General features: G+C 42.4%; 1 protein-coding gene across 5 annotated transcripts in view; it reads right to left on the reverse strand.

Annotated features, from left to right (window-relative positions):
• Nucleotides 1–13839, reverse strand: part of LOC111962208 (tensin-2) — a 77757-nt gene that overhangs the window by 17783 nt on the left and 46135 nt on the right. For all 5 annotated transcript variants that reach the window (XM_023985126.2, XM_023985135.2, XM_023985119.2 and 2 more), the window contains 9 exons: nt 11047–11230; nt 9605–9655; nt 9305–9427; nt 9114–9178; nt 8910–8993; nt 8634–8749; nt 7677–7737; nt 7348–7423; nt 6917–7046 (listed from right to left, as the gene is read on the reverse strand). In XM_023985126.2, coding sequence (XP_023840894.1) covers nt 6917–7046; nt 7348–7423; nt 7677–7737; nt 8634–8749; nt 8910–8993; nt 9114–9178; nt 9305–9427; nt 9605–9655; nt 11047–11230 — 890 coding nt within the window. The remainder of the gene's footprint in view (nt 1–6916; nt 7047–7347; nt 7424–7676; nt 7738–8633; nt 8750–8909; nt 8994–9113; nt 9179–9304; nt 9428–9604; nt 9656–11046; nt 11231–13839) is intronic.

The raw sequence follows: 13839 nt of genomic DNA on the forward strand, positions 1-13839 counted from the left end.
ATATATTTGGCAGGAGGTTAGGAAGTACATCTCAGTTTCCACCTCACTTTGTGGGCAGTGTGCACATAGCGTGTCTTCTCTTGAGAGCCAGGTCTGCCTATGGCGGCCTTTCTCAATAGCAAGGCTATGCTCACTGAGTCTATACAGTCAAAGCTTTCTTTAAGTTTGGGTCAGTCACAGTGGTCAGGTATTCTGTCACTGTGTTCTCTGTTTTTTTGTTAATTCTTTCCAATGTGTCAAGTAATTATCTTTTTGTTTTGTCATGATTTGGTTGGGTCTAATTGCTGTCCTGGGGCTCTGTGGGGTCTGTTTGTGAACAGAGCCCCAGTACCAGCTTGCTTAGGGAACTCTTCTCAAGGTTCATCTCTATGTAGGTGATGGCTTTGTTATGGAAGGTTTGAGAAACGCTTCCTTTTAGGTGGTTGTAGAATTTAACGGTCTCTTTTCTGGATTTTGATAATTAGCGGGTATCGGCTTGCATTATTTGGTGTTTTATGTTGTACACAGTCTCAATTTGGTGTTTGTCCCATTTTGTGAATTCTTCGTTTAGCCAGATCCTAATTGGTATGTCGAATTTGATGTTCCTTTTGATGGCATAGAAGGCTCTTCTTGCCTTGTTTTTCAGCTCGTTCACAGCTTTGTGGAAGTTACCTGTGGCGCTGAGGTTTAGGCCGAGGTATTTATAGTTTGTGTGCTCTAGGGCAATGGTGTCTAGATAGAATTTGTATTTATGGTCCTGTCAACTGGACCTTGTTTAGAACACCATTATTTTTGTCTTACTGTGATTTACTGACAGGGCCCAGGTCTGTGCAGAATATCTTGCTCCCGAGTGGCGCAGCATCTAAGGCACTGCATCTCAGTACTAGAGGCGTCATTACAGACCCTGGTTCGATCCCGGGCTGTATCACAACCGGCTGTGATCAGGAGTTCGGCAGCGCACAATTGGCCCAGCGTCGTTCGGGTTAGGGGAGAGTTTTGTTCTTAACTAACTTGCCTAGTTAAATAAAGGTTAAATAAAATTAAAAATSTAGATGCAGCTGTATGTCCTCCTTGGTTGGGGACAGAAGCACCAGATCATCAGCAGACATTTGACTTCAGATTCTTGTAGGGTGAGGCTCGGGTGCTGCAGACTGTTCTAGTGCCCTCGCCAATTCGTTGATATAAATGTTGAAGAGGGTGGGGCTTAAGCTGCATCCCGGTCTCACCCCACGGTCTTGTTGAAATAAATGTTGTTTTTTTTTGCCAATTTTAACCGCACACTTGTTGTTCGTGTAGATGGATTTTATAATGTTGTATGTTTTTCCCCCAACACCACTTTCCATCAATATGTATAGCAGACCCTCATGCCAAATTGAGTCAAAAGCTTTTTTGAAATCAATAAATCATGAGAAGACTTTGCCTTTCTTTTGGTGTGTATGTTTTTTAATTTGAGTTTGCAGGGTGAATACGTGGTCTGTCGTATGGTAATTTGGTAAAAAGCCATTTGACATTTGCCCAGTACATTGTTTTCACTGAGGAAATGTATGAGTCTGCTGTTAATGATAATGCAGAGGGTTTCCCCAAGGTTGCTGTTTGTCAAATTTGTCTCCACTTTTGTGGATTGGGGTGATCAGTCCTTGGTTCCAAATATTGGGGAAGATGCCAGAGCTAAAAGGTTGATGTTAAAGAGTTTAAGTATAGCCAATTGGCATTTGTGGTCTGTATATTTTATCATTTCATTTAGGATACCATCAACCCCACAGGCCTTTTTGGGTTGGAGGGTTTGTATTTTGTCCTGTAGTTCATTCAATGTAATTGGATAATCTAGTAGTTCTGGTAGTCTTTAATAGTTGATTCTAAAATTTGTATTTGATCATGTATATTTTTTGCTGTTTGTTCTTTGTTATAGGGCCAAAAAGATTGGAGAAGTGGTTTATCCATACGTGTCCATTTTGGATAACTGTTCCATAAAGTGTCCAATGTTGTTAGTCGTGTGGTTTGGCCTCAAACCACTAAGTGTGAGCAGAGCCTGCTGAGCATCTGGTACATGCCATTGGCTTGGGCCAGTGTAAGAGTGGGGGTTGGGCCTGTTTGCCTGCTCACGGCCTGGGCTTCAGCAGGCTATAGCCCTTGTCACGTATGCTTTTCTTTTAATCTTATACGCATGTATGATGAATTCATTAATCTGTGTCTATATTGCATGTGTGTATCTATTTCTGTAGCATAACTTAGTGCAATAGCATGGCTTGGCGGAGCTCTTGAATTATTTGGAGGTAGACAATGTTAATTGAACCATTTCAAGGAAACAAATTCTGGCGGAACGCAGATGTTTATCTTTTTTTTTTTTTTAGAACAAGTCATTTTATCTGTTGAAATAAACATGTTACAAGATAAAAAATGTTCTGGAATATGTACTCTTGAATTATATTTAAAATACGTTAACTTGAAATGAAAACAGGGCTTGCTTTGAAAAATCTGTAATAACTCTAATGAAAAATGTAATTGTAATGTTAGAATGTTAAGACATCATAATCGAAGATGGCAGCTCAAGCCATATTAATTTGAAAGTCCATGCCCATTCTATTTCATTGAATAAATCATTTCCCCCCCAAATTCAATTTTCTCTATTTAGTTTTTCCTGGCTTCCGTTTTTCCCAGTTGTTACTCTTAAAATCACAAATTAACAGAACATTTTAATTACCCGTCAAAGGTTTGGACACACCTACTCATTCAAGGGGTTTTCTTAATTTTTACTATTTTCTTTATTGTAGAATAATAGTGAAGATATTAAAATCATGAAATAACACAAATAGAATCATGTAGTAACCAAAAAAWAAGGTTAATCAAATCAAAATATATTTTATATTTCACATTCTTCAAAGTAGCCACCCTTTGCCTTGATGACATCTTTGCACACTCTTGGCATTTTCTCAACCAGCTTCAAGAGGAATTATTTTCCAACAGTCTTGAAGGAGTTCTCACATATGCTGAGCACTTGTTGGCTACTTTTCCTTCACTCTGCGGTCCAACTCATCCTAAACCATTTCAATTGGGTTGAGATTGGGTGATTGTGGAGGCCAGGTCATCTGATGCAGCACTCCATCACTCTCTTTCTTGGTCAAATAGCCCTTACATAGCCTGGAGGTGTGTTGGGTCATTGCCCTGTTGAAAAACAAATGACAGTCCCACTAAGCGCAAACCAGATGGGATGGCGCATCGCTGCAGAATGCTGTGGTAGCCATGCTGGTAAGTTGCCTTAAGTTCTAAATATATCATTGACAGTGTCACCAGCAAAGCACCCCCACACCAACTCCTCCATGCTTCACGGTGGGAACTACACATGCAGAGATAATCCGTTCACCTACTCTGCGTCTCATTAAGACACAGCGGTTGGAACCAAAAATCTCAAATTTGGACTGATCAGACCAAAAAGGACAGATTTCCACCGGTCTAACGTCCATTGCTCATCTTGGCCCAAGCAAGACTCTTTTTCTTATTGGTGTCCTTTAGTAGTGGTTACTTTGCAGCAATTCGACCATGAAGGCCTGATTCACACAGTCTCCTCTGAACAGTTGATGTTGAGACGTGTCTGTACTTGAACTCTGTGAAGCATTTATTTTGGCTGCAATCTGAGTTGCAGTTAACTCTAATGAACTTATCCTCTGCAGTAGAGGTAACTCTGGGTCTTCCTTTCCTGTGGCGGTCCTCATGAGAGCCAGTTTCATCATAGCGCTTGATGGTTTTTGCGACTGCACTTGAAGAAACGTTCAAAGTTCATGAAATTTTCCGGATTGACTGACCTTCATGTCTTAAAGTAATGATGGACTGTCATTTCTCTTTGCTTATTTGTGCTGTTCTTGCCATAATATGGTATTTTACCAAATAGGACTATCTTCTGTATACCACCCCTACCTTGTCACAACACAACCGATTGGCTCAAATGCATTAATTTCACAAATTCACTTTTAACAAGGCACACCTGTTATTTAATTGAAATGAATTCCAGGTGACTACCTCATGAAGCTGGTTGAGAGAATGCCAAGATTGTGCAAAAAGCTGTCATCAAGGCAAAGGGTGCCTACTTCGAAGAATCTCAAATATAACACTGTTTTGGTTGCTACATGATTCCATTTATGCCTTCACTATTATTCTACATTGTAGAAAACAGTAAAAAATAAAGAAAAACCCTTGAATGAGTAGGTGTGTCCAAACTTTTGACTGGTACTGTACATTGGGATGATTCACCCACCTGTTGCCTCAGATGTTGAGGAGGTCTCATACCTACAGTAGACCTTCAGTCTCCCTAATAACCCCAGGCCCCCGCCGAGTCCAATCCAGACAGTCTCTGCTGCATGGGAGGGAGACTGGTGTGCAACTCAGCACGTGTTCAACAGCTCAGTTAGTGCGTCCATCTACCTCTCCCTTGCTCTATTCTGTACCAGTGCAGGCAGCCGCCCCCAGTCTCCCAGGGTTTTACATGGAGCAGTACCAGGACTTCTGGTACACGTACAGTTGAAGTAGGACGTTTACATGCACTTAGGTTGGAGTCATTAAAACAAATTTTTCAAAGAAATTCCAGAAAATGATGTTATGGCTAAAATAAGCTTCTGATAGGCTAATTGACATAATTTGAGTCAATTGGAGGTGTACCTGTGGATGTATTTCAAGGCCTACCTTCAAACTCAGTGCCTCTTTGCTTGACATCATGGGAAAATCAAAAGAAATCAGCCAAGACCAAGAATTGTAGACCTCCACAAGTCTGGTTCATCCTTGGGAGCAATTTCCAAATGCCTGAAGGTACCACGTTCATCTGTACAAACAATAGTACACAAGTATAAGCACCATGGGACCATGCGGCTGTCATACCGCTCAGGAAGGAGACGCGTTCTGTCTCCTAGAGATGAACACACTTGTGCGAAAAGTGCAAATTAACCCCAGAACAACAGCAAAGGACCTTTTGAAGATGCTGGAGGAAACAGGTACAAAAGTATCTATATCCACAGTAAAACAAGTCCTATATCGACATAACCTGAAAGGCTGCTCAGCAAGGAAGAAGCAACTGCTCCAAAACCACCATAAAAAAGCCAGACTACGGTTTGCAACTGCACATGGGGACAAAGATCGTACTTTTTGGAGAAATGTCCTCTTGTCTGATGAAACAAAAATAGAACTGTTTGGCCATAATGACTATCGTTATGTTTGGAGGAAAAAGGGGGAGGCTTGCAAGCCGAAGAACACCATCCCAAACGTGAAATGCAGGAGTCGCAGCATCATGTTGTGGGGGTGCTTTGCTGCAGGAGGGACTGGTGCACTTCACAAAATAGATSGCATCATGAGGACGGAAAATTATGTGGATATATTGAAGCAACATCTCAAGACATCAGTCAGGAAGTTAAAGCTTGGTCGCAAATGGATCTTCCAAATGGACAATGACCCCAAGCATACTTCCAAAGTTGTGGCAAAATGGCTTAAGGACAACAAAGTCAAGGTATTGGAGTGGCCATCACAAAGCACTGACCTCAATCCTATAGAAAATTTGTGGGCAGAACTGAAAAAGCGTGTGCGAGCTTATTGTGGGAAGCATGTGGAAGGCTACCTGAAATGTTTGACCCATGTTAAACAATTTAAAGGCAATGCTACCAAATACTAATTGAGTGTATGTAAACTTCTGACCCACTGGGAATGTGATGAAAGAAATAAAAGCTGAAATAAATCATCCTCTACTATTACTGACATTTCACATTCTTATTAAAATAAAGTGGTGATCTTAACTGACCTAAGACACYGAATTCTTACAATGATTAAATGTCAGGATTTGGGAAAAAATTAGTTTAAATGTATTTGGCTAAGGTGTATGTAAACTTCCGACTTCAGCGGTATCCACATACTCCAGTACAACAGCCAGTGCTTTTACGAGTACTTTTGACAGCTTCAATCCTTCTACTACAGGGAGCTGATGTAGAGGCCTGACTTGGAGAGAGTCCCACATGCACCCAGTGACACAGAAGAGACAGGCCTTGTCTGACTGAGGACGAAGTAGTAGTGGAAGAGGCAACATGGGAGCTTTGACGAGCAGTGGCTCTTTTCTGATGAGGAGATGGAGAAACTGGAGGCCATACCGGGAGTGTTGGAGTTGGCAGTGGAGATGGGCTTCCTCTCTGCTTCTGAGGTATAAGTTAGAATTTTGGTAGGTATACGTTTGCTGATACATTGTTAATTTTTATGGCAATATGCTATTCGAAAATATTTGTTAAATAATGTAATCATAAAAATTMGGCATTTTCTGAGTCAGATTTCTGTGTGGGTGTGTCTGTGTGAGCGTGCGAGCTAGTGAGAATGTGCGCTTGCGTTTGTCTGACTGCTTTGGATAATGAGCGATTGCACTTCGTCCTGAAACACAACCATTCCCTTCTCTCTAAACTCTCAGACGTTCCCCTCTTATTTTATTTACTTTAATTTAAATCTTATTTTACCAGGTAAGATGACTGAGACCACATTCTTATTTGCAGCAACAACCTGGGGAATAGTTACGGGGGAGAGGAAGGGGGATGAATGAGCCAATTGGAAGCTGGMGATAATTAAGTGGCCATGATGGTATGAGGGCCAGATTGGGAATTTAGCCAGGACACCCAACACTTACAATAAGTGCCATTGGATCTTTAGTGACCACAGAGAGTCAAGACACCTGTTTAATGTCCCATCCGAAAGACGGCACCCTACACAGGGCAATGTCCCCAATCACTGCCCTGGGGTATTGGTATCTTTTTTTAGACCAGAGGAAAGATGGCCCTCTTACTGGCCCCCCAACACCACTTCCTGAAGCATCTGGTCTTCCATCCAGGGACAGACCAGGACCAACCCTGCTTACCTTCAGAGGAAAGCCAGCAGTGGGATTCTGGGTGGTATACTGCTGACTAATCCAACCCCTGGTACCTACCTGCACAGGCCAGGTCCAGCTCTCCCTTGCCGAACCACAGCTGAGCTCCGTGCACCGTGCAGGTGTGGAACTGCAGCCTGAACACTGCCTCCCTCTCTGAGCCACGCGGCCGCCGGTGATAGCACTTCACCTGGAGAAAGAGACAAGGAAGAGAAACACAGAGAGCGATTAAGTGGCCACACTATTATTTACACGGACACTGTGTTTGAGACTTAGGACTTAGGCAATCACATTCTAGTTCAAATGACGTTATTGTCATGGAATATTTGGTGGCAACATGGAGGATAATTTGCCTGAAAGTGGATCCATGGCTGAAGCTTTACAGATACGAGCTGTTGAAAGGGTCAAAGAGAAAAGGAGACGGGACTGGTAGATGAAGACGGAGAGGAGTGATGACTAGTTGCTGTGTGTCCATTTTGTTTAACACTCACCACGATGTCCCCCTTCAGCAGTAGCGCCGGCTCAAGTGTCACACACAGCTTTCTCGCCCTGGAGCCCTGGGGYTCGCTACACAGAGAGAGACGTGAACATAGTCAAAACACATTCGATCATCTGTAAAACACACCTCAAGGTAGTAAAACACAGGCAAACAATGTTCAGTTGGAATAAACACAGACCAGCGCACATGTAAACACAGGCGGTAGCACATATAAATAAAGTCCCAACAAAGGCACCCAAGTACCTACTGTGTCTGAAGGTGGAAAGGGAGCACAGTGAAAAATATACTGACCATATGGTATTAACAACATAATTAACTCACTAGATGCCTGATGTGTAGACCAGCTGTAGAGACTGGTAGATCTTCAGGAAAGGATAGTAACCTGCACAGAAAGCGAGTAGGTGTAGAAATGAAGGAAAGGAGAGAGAGCAGGGGGAGAAAGATTATGCTGATGTGAGGTCATTAAAAAAAAGAAGTGGAGGTAATCTATCCCCCCAAAGTGGTTTGAAGTGAAAGGAATTGTAGTTGCAAATTCTAAAAATACTAATGTTAGTACTCCTTAAGGCGTCCGCATGGTTCCCAGACGGAACAGTTCGGAAGAGATAGTGCATATATTATGACAACATTTATTAAAGTTTTTGTTCGTTTTGGACTTCGGTAAGGGTTTTTCCAGCACAAAAAAAATGTCTTGCCGAAAGCCGAAGTCGGTAGCCGAAGTCAACGCCCCATCGTCGGTTATTTGTTTAACAGTAGGGATTCTTCAATAAAGTCTTGTTGTCATCCAGTGAGAGATGACAAGTTCATGCACATTTTTTGTGTTGAGAAATAATGCACCCAACATCTTAGTTGGATGTAAAGTTGCACGACTAACATCACCTCGGCAAAACTGTCAAAATTAATGACAGATCTCTTGAGTTTCTTACTCTTAGATTAATTCAGACTATTTTGAGGAAGTGTATACTGGCTACAGCGTCTCAAAATGGACTAACAGTGCTATTTTTCAAGCAAATGTCTTTTACGGGAGTATGTAAGAACACTCGTTCGGCTCGGCGCCAGCCGAACTGGAGCATGCTGACGCCTTTAACAGTAGTAAACTAACAAGTTCCAACTCATTTCATAGCCACACACGGACTTCCTCATTTCCATCTTAACATTTTCTGTTTCACCTTGAACAGGAAGGCATCGTGGTAAGTTATCTTTGAGTTGAAACAACACAGATTTGACAGTGTAGTGTACACTGCTACATCACATTGTACAGGAGGACAGTGGGACACTGACCTCCTCCTGCTGCCTGGAAGTTGGGCAGGCTGGGGATGAGGACCTGGTGGAGGAACAGAGGTCTGCTGTTCATCCTGATCGCCCCCGACAGCAGACCCCCAAAGTAGTAGATATACCTGGGGAGGAGAAGAGAGAGAGATTGGGGCGTTTAGAATTAAGAGGGATGTGCATACTCAAACAGGTGACAACCTAGCTGCAACATACAAGGAGGAGAAAAGTTGGGAAGATGGCACGACATAAAAGTGGCATGACATAAAAAAAGAGCGATTCTCCTGCCTGTTTTGAGAGGGCTGAAGCGAGGAGGACACTTTATCTTCACAGAACTTCCTCATGGCCAGAGTGGTCAGGGCCTGGTCCACCCTGCATAGACACAAACATAGCATCAAGAACTCTCTGTACAAGTGTACCCACGTACGGCATCAACATGACTGAGAGTATTGCATGTGCACACAAACGGCCGTGCACACAGTCATCACATACCCTGCGGAGATCTTGCTGTAGTGCATGTAGGCCGCCACGATGACCCCCGTCCTCCCTTTGTTTCCCTGTGAGAGAGAAGATGAGGAAAGAAAAAAAGAGAGCTATGTAGGCCAACTGGACATATTTGAACAGAACAAACCATACAAACAATGCAAACAGCAGCAACGCAACAGTAGCGCCTCTCCCCTGACCTTGCAGTGCAGGACGACCACGTTGCCGGGGTCAGAGGTGAGCCAGGTCTCCATGGCCTTACACATGGCACAGATCTTATCCAGGGGTGGGGCGTGCAGGTCTGGCCAACCAAAGTCTTCAACCTGAGTTTGGCACACACAGTGAAGTTATCCATCTCTGGATAAACCTTCTATGGGAAGCAGTGATCGGAACCAGGATTTGAGAGCACTATACTAGTGGCACTCTGGAGAGTGGTCCTCACACACTCAATTACAGGTATATTGCACAATTATATTGCATCTCTATGGTGGTCATCCTACCTTGGGGTTGAGTCTGGTTATGTCATGACGCTTCTCAGACAGGTTTAAGAGCTGGGAGAAGCAGACGTTGAGACAAAGAGAAGGGGAAATCAACAATGTCACACCCAGTAACCACCACACACCGTTGTCTCAACATTGACCGCAAGTTGTCTGACATAGTGCTGGGTGGAACAAAACAATGATCTTATGTTTCAAAAAAACAATATACTGTTTGTATTGCTTCTTTATAACACCATAAAGTAACATAGTTAATATACCCAACCGGGCCCGAAGAATGAGCAATCGTCACTTGRTAACTATATGAAAGAGTAATGGAAGATGGCGCAAGCTCAATGGTTAGTAATCGTTATGATAGAAAACACCGTTGTTCACGGACCACGAACAAACATCTTTGTTTCGGTTTTATAAACATTTAGGGGAGAAACAAGCCTTGGCAACAGATATATATATTTTTTGACGGCATCATTCAACAAATTGTCTCCTTTCATTTCCATTCAAATCAGGGTCCATACTCAGAGCAGTGAGTGCTGATCTAGGATCAGTTTTGCTTTTTGGATCATAATGAATAAGATCTGTCTCTTATACACATCTAGATGTGTATAAGAGACAGCCATAACACTAATAAGAAACGAACATAAACAAATATGGGTACGAAGACCCGTCGCGCACCTATACACACATAAAAAAACAATACTAACAAGAAACAATCTCTGACAAAGACATGAGGGGAAACAGAGGGTTAAATACACAAGAGGTAATGGATGGGATTGAAAACAGGTGTGTGGGAAGACAAGACAAAACCAATGGAAAATGAAAAATGGATCGATGATGGCTAGAAGACCGGTGACGTCGACCGCCGAACACCGCCCGAACAAGGAGAGGCAACGACTTCGGCAGAAGTCGTGACATATGTGCCCAGATGTGGACAACCTTAACTTGCGAGGGCCAGTGTGGGTGCAGGCTTTTGCTCCAGCCCAGCAGTAACCTAATTTTAAAACTCAAAGCCTTGATTGAGGACTATGATTYGTTGTAAGTTGAATTAGGTGTGTTACTGCTTGGCTGGAGCAACAGCCTGCAGCTACTGTACATCGAACCTCGAAGGTTATGTCGTCCCACCCCTGGCTGACCGACAATTAACTAACTTTTGGTAGCCACAATAATATGCAGGCTTCTTGTTAGTCGTATGTATCGATTGATGTACCCAGCACCAAAGTCATGTACATTAGTACATGCAATGGAAAAAGTACATTAGCACACGCAATGGAAAACGTTTTAAAACYTTTTGWAATGGGCAAAAAAAAAWTGWGTTTCTCATTGGACAAATCCCCAGGTAGTTTTTACCTGTTTCGGTCTACTTTGTTATGTTTGGTGCATGAACGTTCACATTTTGGACATGTGAKTTGCCTTTTTCCAAGTACMGTACTCATTCCCCCCCAACTCACCAGGAACTTGTCTTGGTGTTTGGACTTGAGCATGGCAGCCACTTCCTGTAAGTTGCCGCGGTAACATTGTTCTTCCAGATCGGGCAGGAAGAAAACAGAGATGATCCTCTCGGTGATGTAGGTGAGGTCAAAGTCATAGTGCCTCGCCATCACTCTCTCCATCGCACACTCCCCACTCTTACTCCTGGAGGAGAGAGAGGGAGAGATGAGAGGGAGAGAGGCAGTCAGTTCATCTCTATCATTTATTCTATTCTGGGGTTAAAGCAAAAACTTAAGTCAATCTCAGATCAATTGTCTGGGGCCAAGTTAACCTCCCCTTTCACGTAAAAAAAAAATCATGACCATCATGCTTTTAGGGAATGAGGATCATTTTGTAAATGTGAATTTGACCAATTCCAGTCCCCTTTCTTAGTGGGTCCAGGGTCCATCCCAGAATAATTTATACGTAGGACTGAGAAGCTCACTTCTGGTGCCTTTTTAAAAGGACATTCTACTCCAAAATGAATGAAAATAKAATTATGCTGACACCATCTAAAATATAATATCCACCTCCATAATGAGCCCTAAATTATTTTAACATATTGGACCATGCATATAGRCTATGCATGGTCTGCATTATCAGATGTGCCATTAGCAATAAGCATTATCACCTGTAGCCCAACAGATGCAGCATAGGGGCTATAAATACATAGGTTGAAGCATGGTGCTTTTCCATCTGCATTTACCCCATTACCCCCATTGGACATCCTGATTGTTATTAGAATAAATCATTATTAAAAAATATATTATTAGTAATTATTGTATTACAAAGTATGTCATTGCCCTTTTAAGATGSCARTGCCCCTTCAAGAGCTCTGTTGCTCAGCTGCGCCTAAACCATGCTTGAAACTCCGGTTGTGTGGTTGTAACTGCATTTATTATTTTTTTTAAATGATGCCACGTGTGCAATTGTAGTCGTAAAGAAATAAACAAATTAGCAATGGAAAGCTGGGATCCCCCTCTTTTTTAACAAAGGCCWAAAGACAAAAGTGTTKTTCCTGTGATTGCATTAAGAAATCTGGTGCATTGACTGCTTGCATAGGCGGAGCATAAGTTTCAAGTTAGGGGAAGCAAAATCAACAAAAATAAAAATCACCTTTGTGATAAAATATTACAGTAACAGACACATCTCAACATCTACTGTTCAGAGGGGTCTGTGTGAATCAGGCCGTCATGGTCGAATTGCTGCAAAGAAACCACTACTAAAGGACACCAATAAGAAGAGACTTGCTTGGGCCAAGAAACATGAGCAATGGCCATTAGACCGGTGGAAATCTGTCCTTTGGTCTGATGAGTCCAAATTTGAGATTTTTGGTTCCAACCGCCGTGTCTTTGTGAGACGCAGAGTAGGTGAACAGATGATCTCCGCATGTGTGCTTCCCACCGTGAAGTATGGAGGTGGTGTGATAGTGTAACCAGCAAAGAACCTCCACACCATCTGATTTATTTAGAATTCAAGGCACACTTAAACAGCATGGCTACCACAGCATTCTGCAGCGATGCGCCATCCCATCTGGTTTTCGCATAGTGGGACTATCATTTGTTTTTCAACAGGACAATGACCCAAAACACARCTCCAGGCTATGTACGGGCTATTTAACCAAGAAGGAGAGTGATGGTGCTGCATCAGATGACCTGGCCTACACAATCACCCAACCTCAACCTAATTGAGATGGTTTGGGATGAGTTGGACCGCAGAGTGAAAGAAAAGCAGCTAACAAGTGCTCAGCATATGTGGGAACTCCTTCAAGACTGTTGGAAAAMAATTCCTCTTGAAGCTGGTTGAGAAAATGCAAAGAGTGCAAAGCTGTCACCAAGGCAAAGYGGGGCTATTTTGAAGAATGTAAAAAATAAAATATATTTTGATTTGTTTAACACTTTTTTGGTTACTACATGATTCCATATGTGTTATTTCATAGTTTTGATGACTTCACCATTATTCTACAATGTAGAAAACCGTAAAAATAAAGAAAAACCCTTGAATGAATAGGTAGGTGTGCCCAAACTTTTGACTGGTACTGTACATACACTAAGTCTGAAAGCCCATCGGATTTGCAAACATACTGCAAACTAAGAAATAATGTAAATAAAAATGACTTGTCTAACAACAATGGCAATCCACCAGTGTCTGACAATCTGGATGGAAAATTACTGAGGATAATAGCGGACGATATCTCCACTCCTATTTGCCTCATCTTCAATTTAAGCCTACTAGAAAGMGTGTGCCCTCAGGCCTGGAGGGAAGCTAAAGTAATTCRGCTACCTAAGATAGTAAAGCCCCTTTTACTGGCTCAAATAGCCGACCAATCGGCCTGTTACCAACCCTTAGTAAACTTCTGGAAAAAATTGTGTTTGACCAGATACTATTTCACAGTAAACAAATTGACAACTGCCTTTCAGCACGTTTATAGGGAAGGATACTCAACAAGCACAGCACTTACACAAATGACTGATTGATAAAAAAATATATATTGTGGGGGCTGTCTTGTTAGACTTCTGTGCAGCTTTTGACATCTTTTGACATCATAGTCTGCTGCTGGAAAAACGTATGTGTTATGGCTTTACACCACCTGCTAAAATGTGGATAAAGAGTTACTTGTCTTACAGAACACAGAGGGTGTTCTTTAATGGAAGCCTCTCAAACATAATCCAGGTAGAATCAGGAATTCCTCAGGGTAGCTGTTTAGGCCCCTTGCTTTTTCAATCTTTACTAACGACATGCCACTGGCTTTGAGTAAGGTCAGTGTGTCTATG

This window comes from Salvelinus sp. IW2-2015, linkage group LG1 (genome assembly GCF_002910315.2).
Source record: "Salvelinus sp. IW2-2015 linkage group LG1, ASM291031v2, whole genome shotgun sequence".
NCBI classification, from domain to species: domain Eukaryota; kingdom Metazoa; phylum Chordata; class Actinopteri; order Salmoniformes; family Salmonidae; genus Salvelinus; species Salvelinus sp. IW2-2015.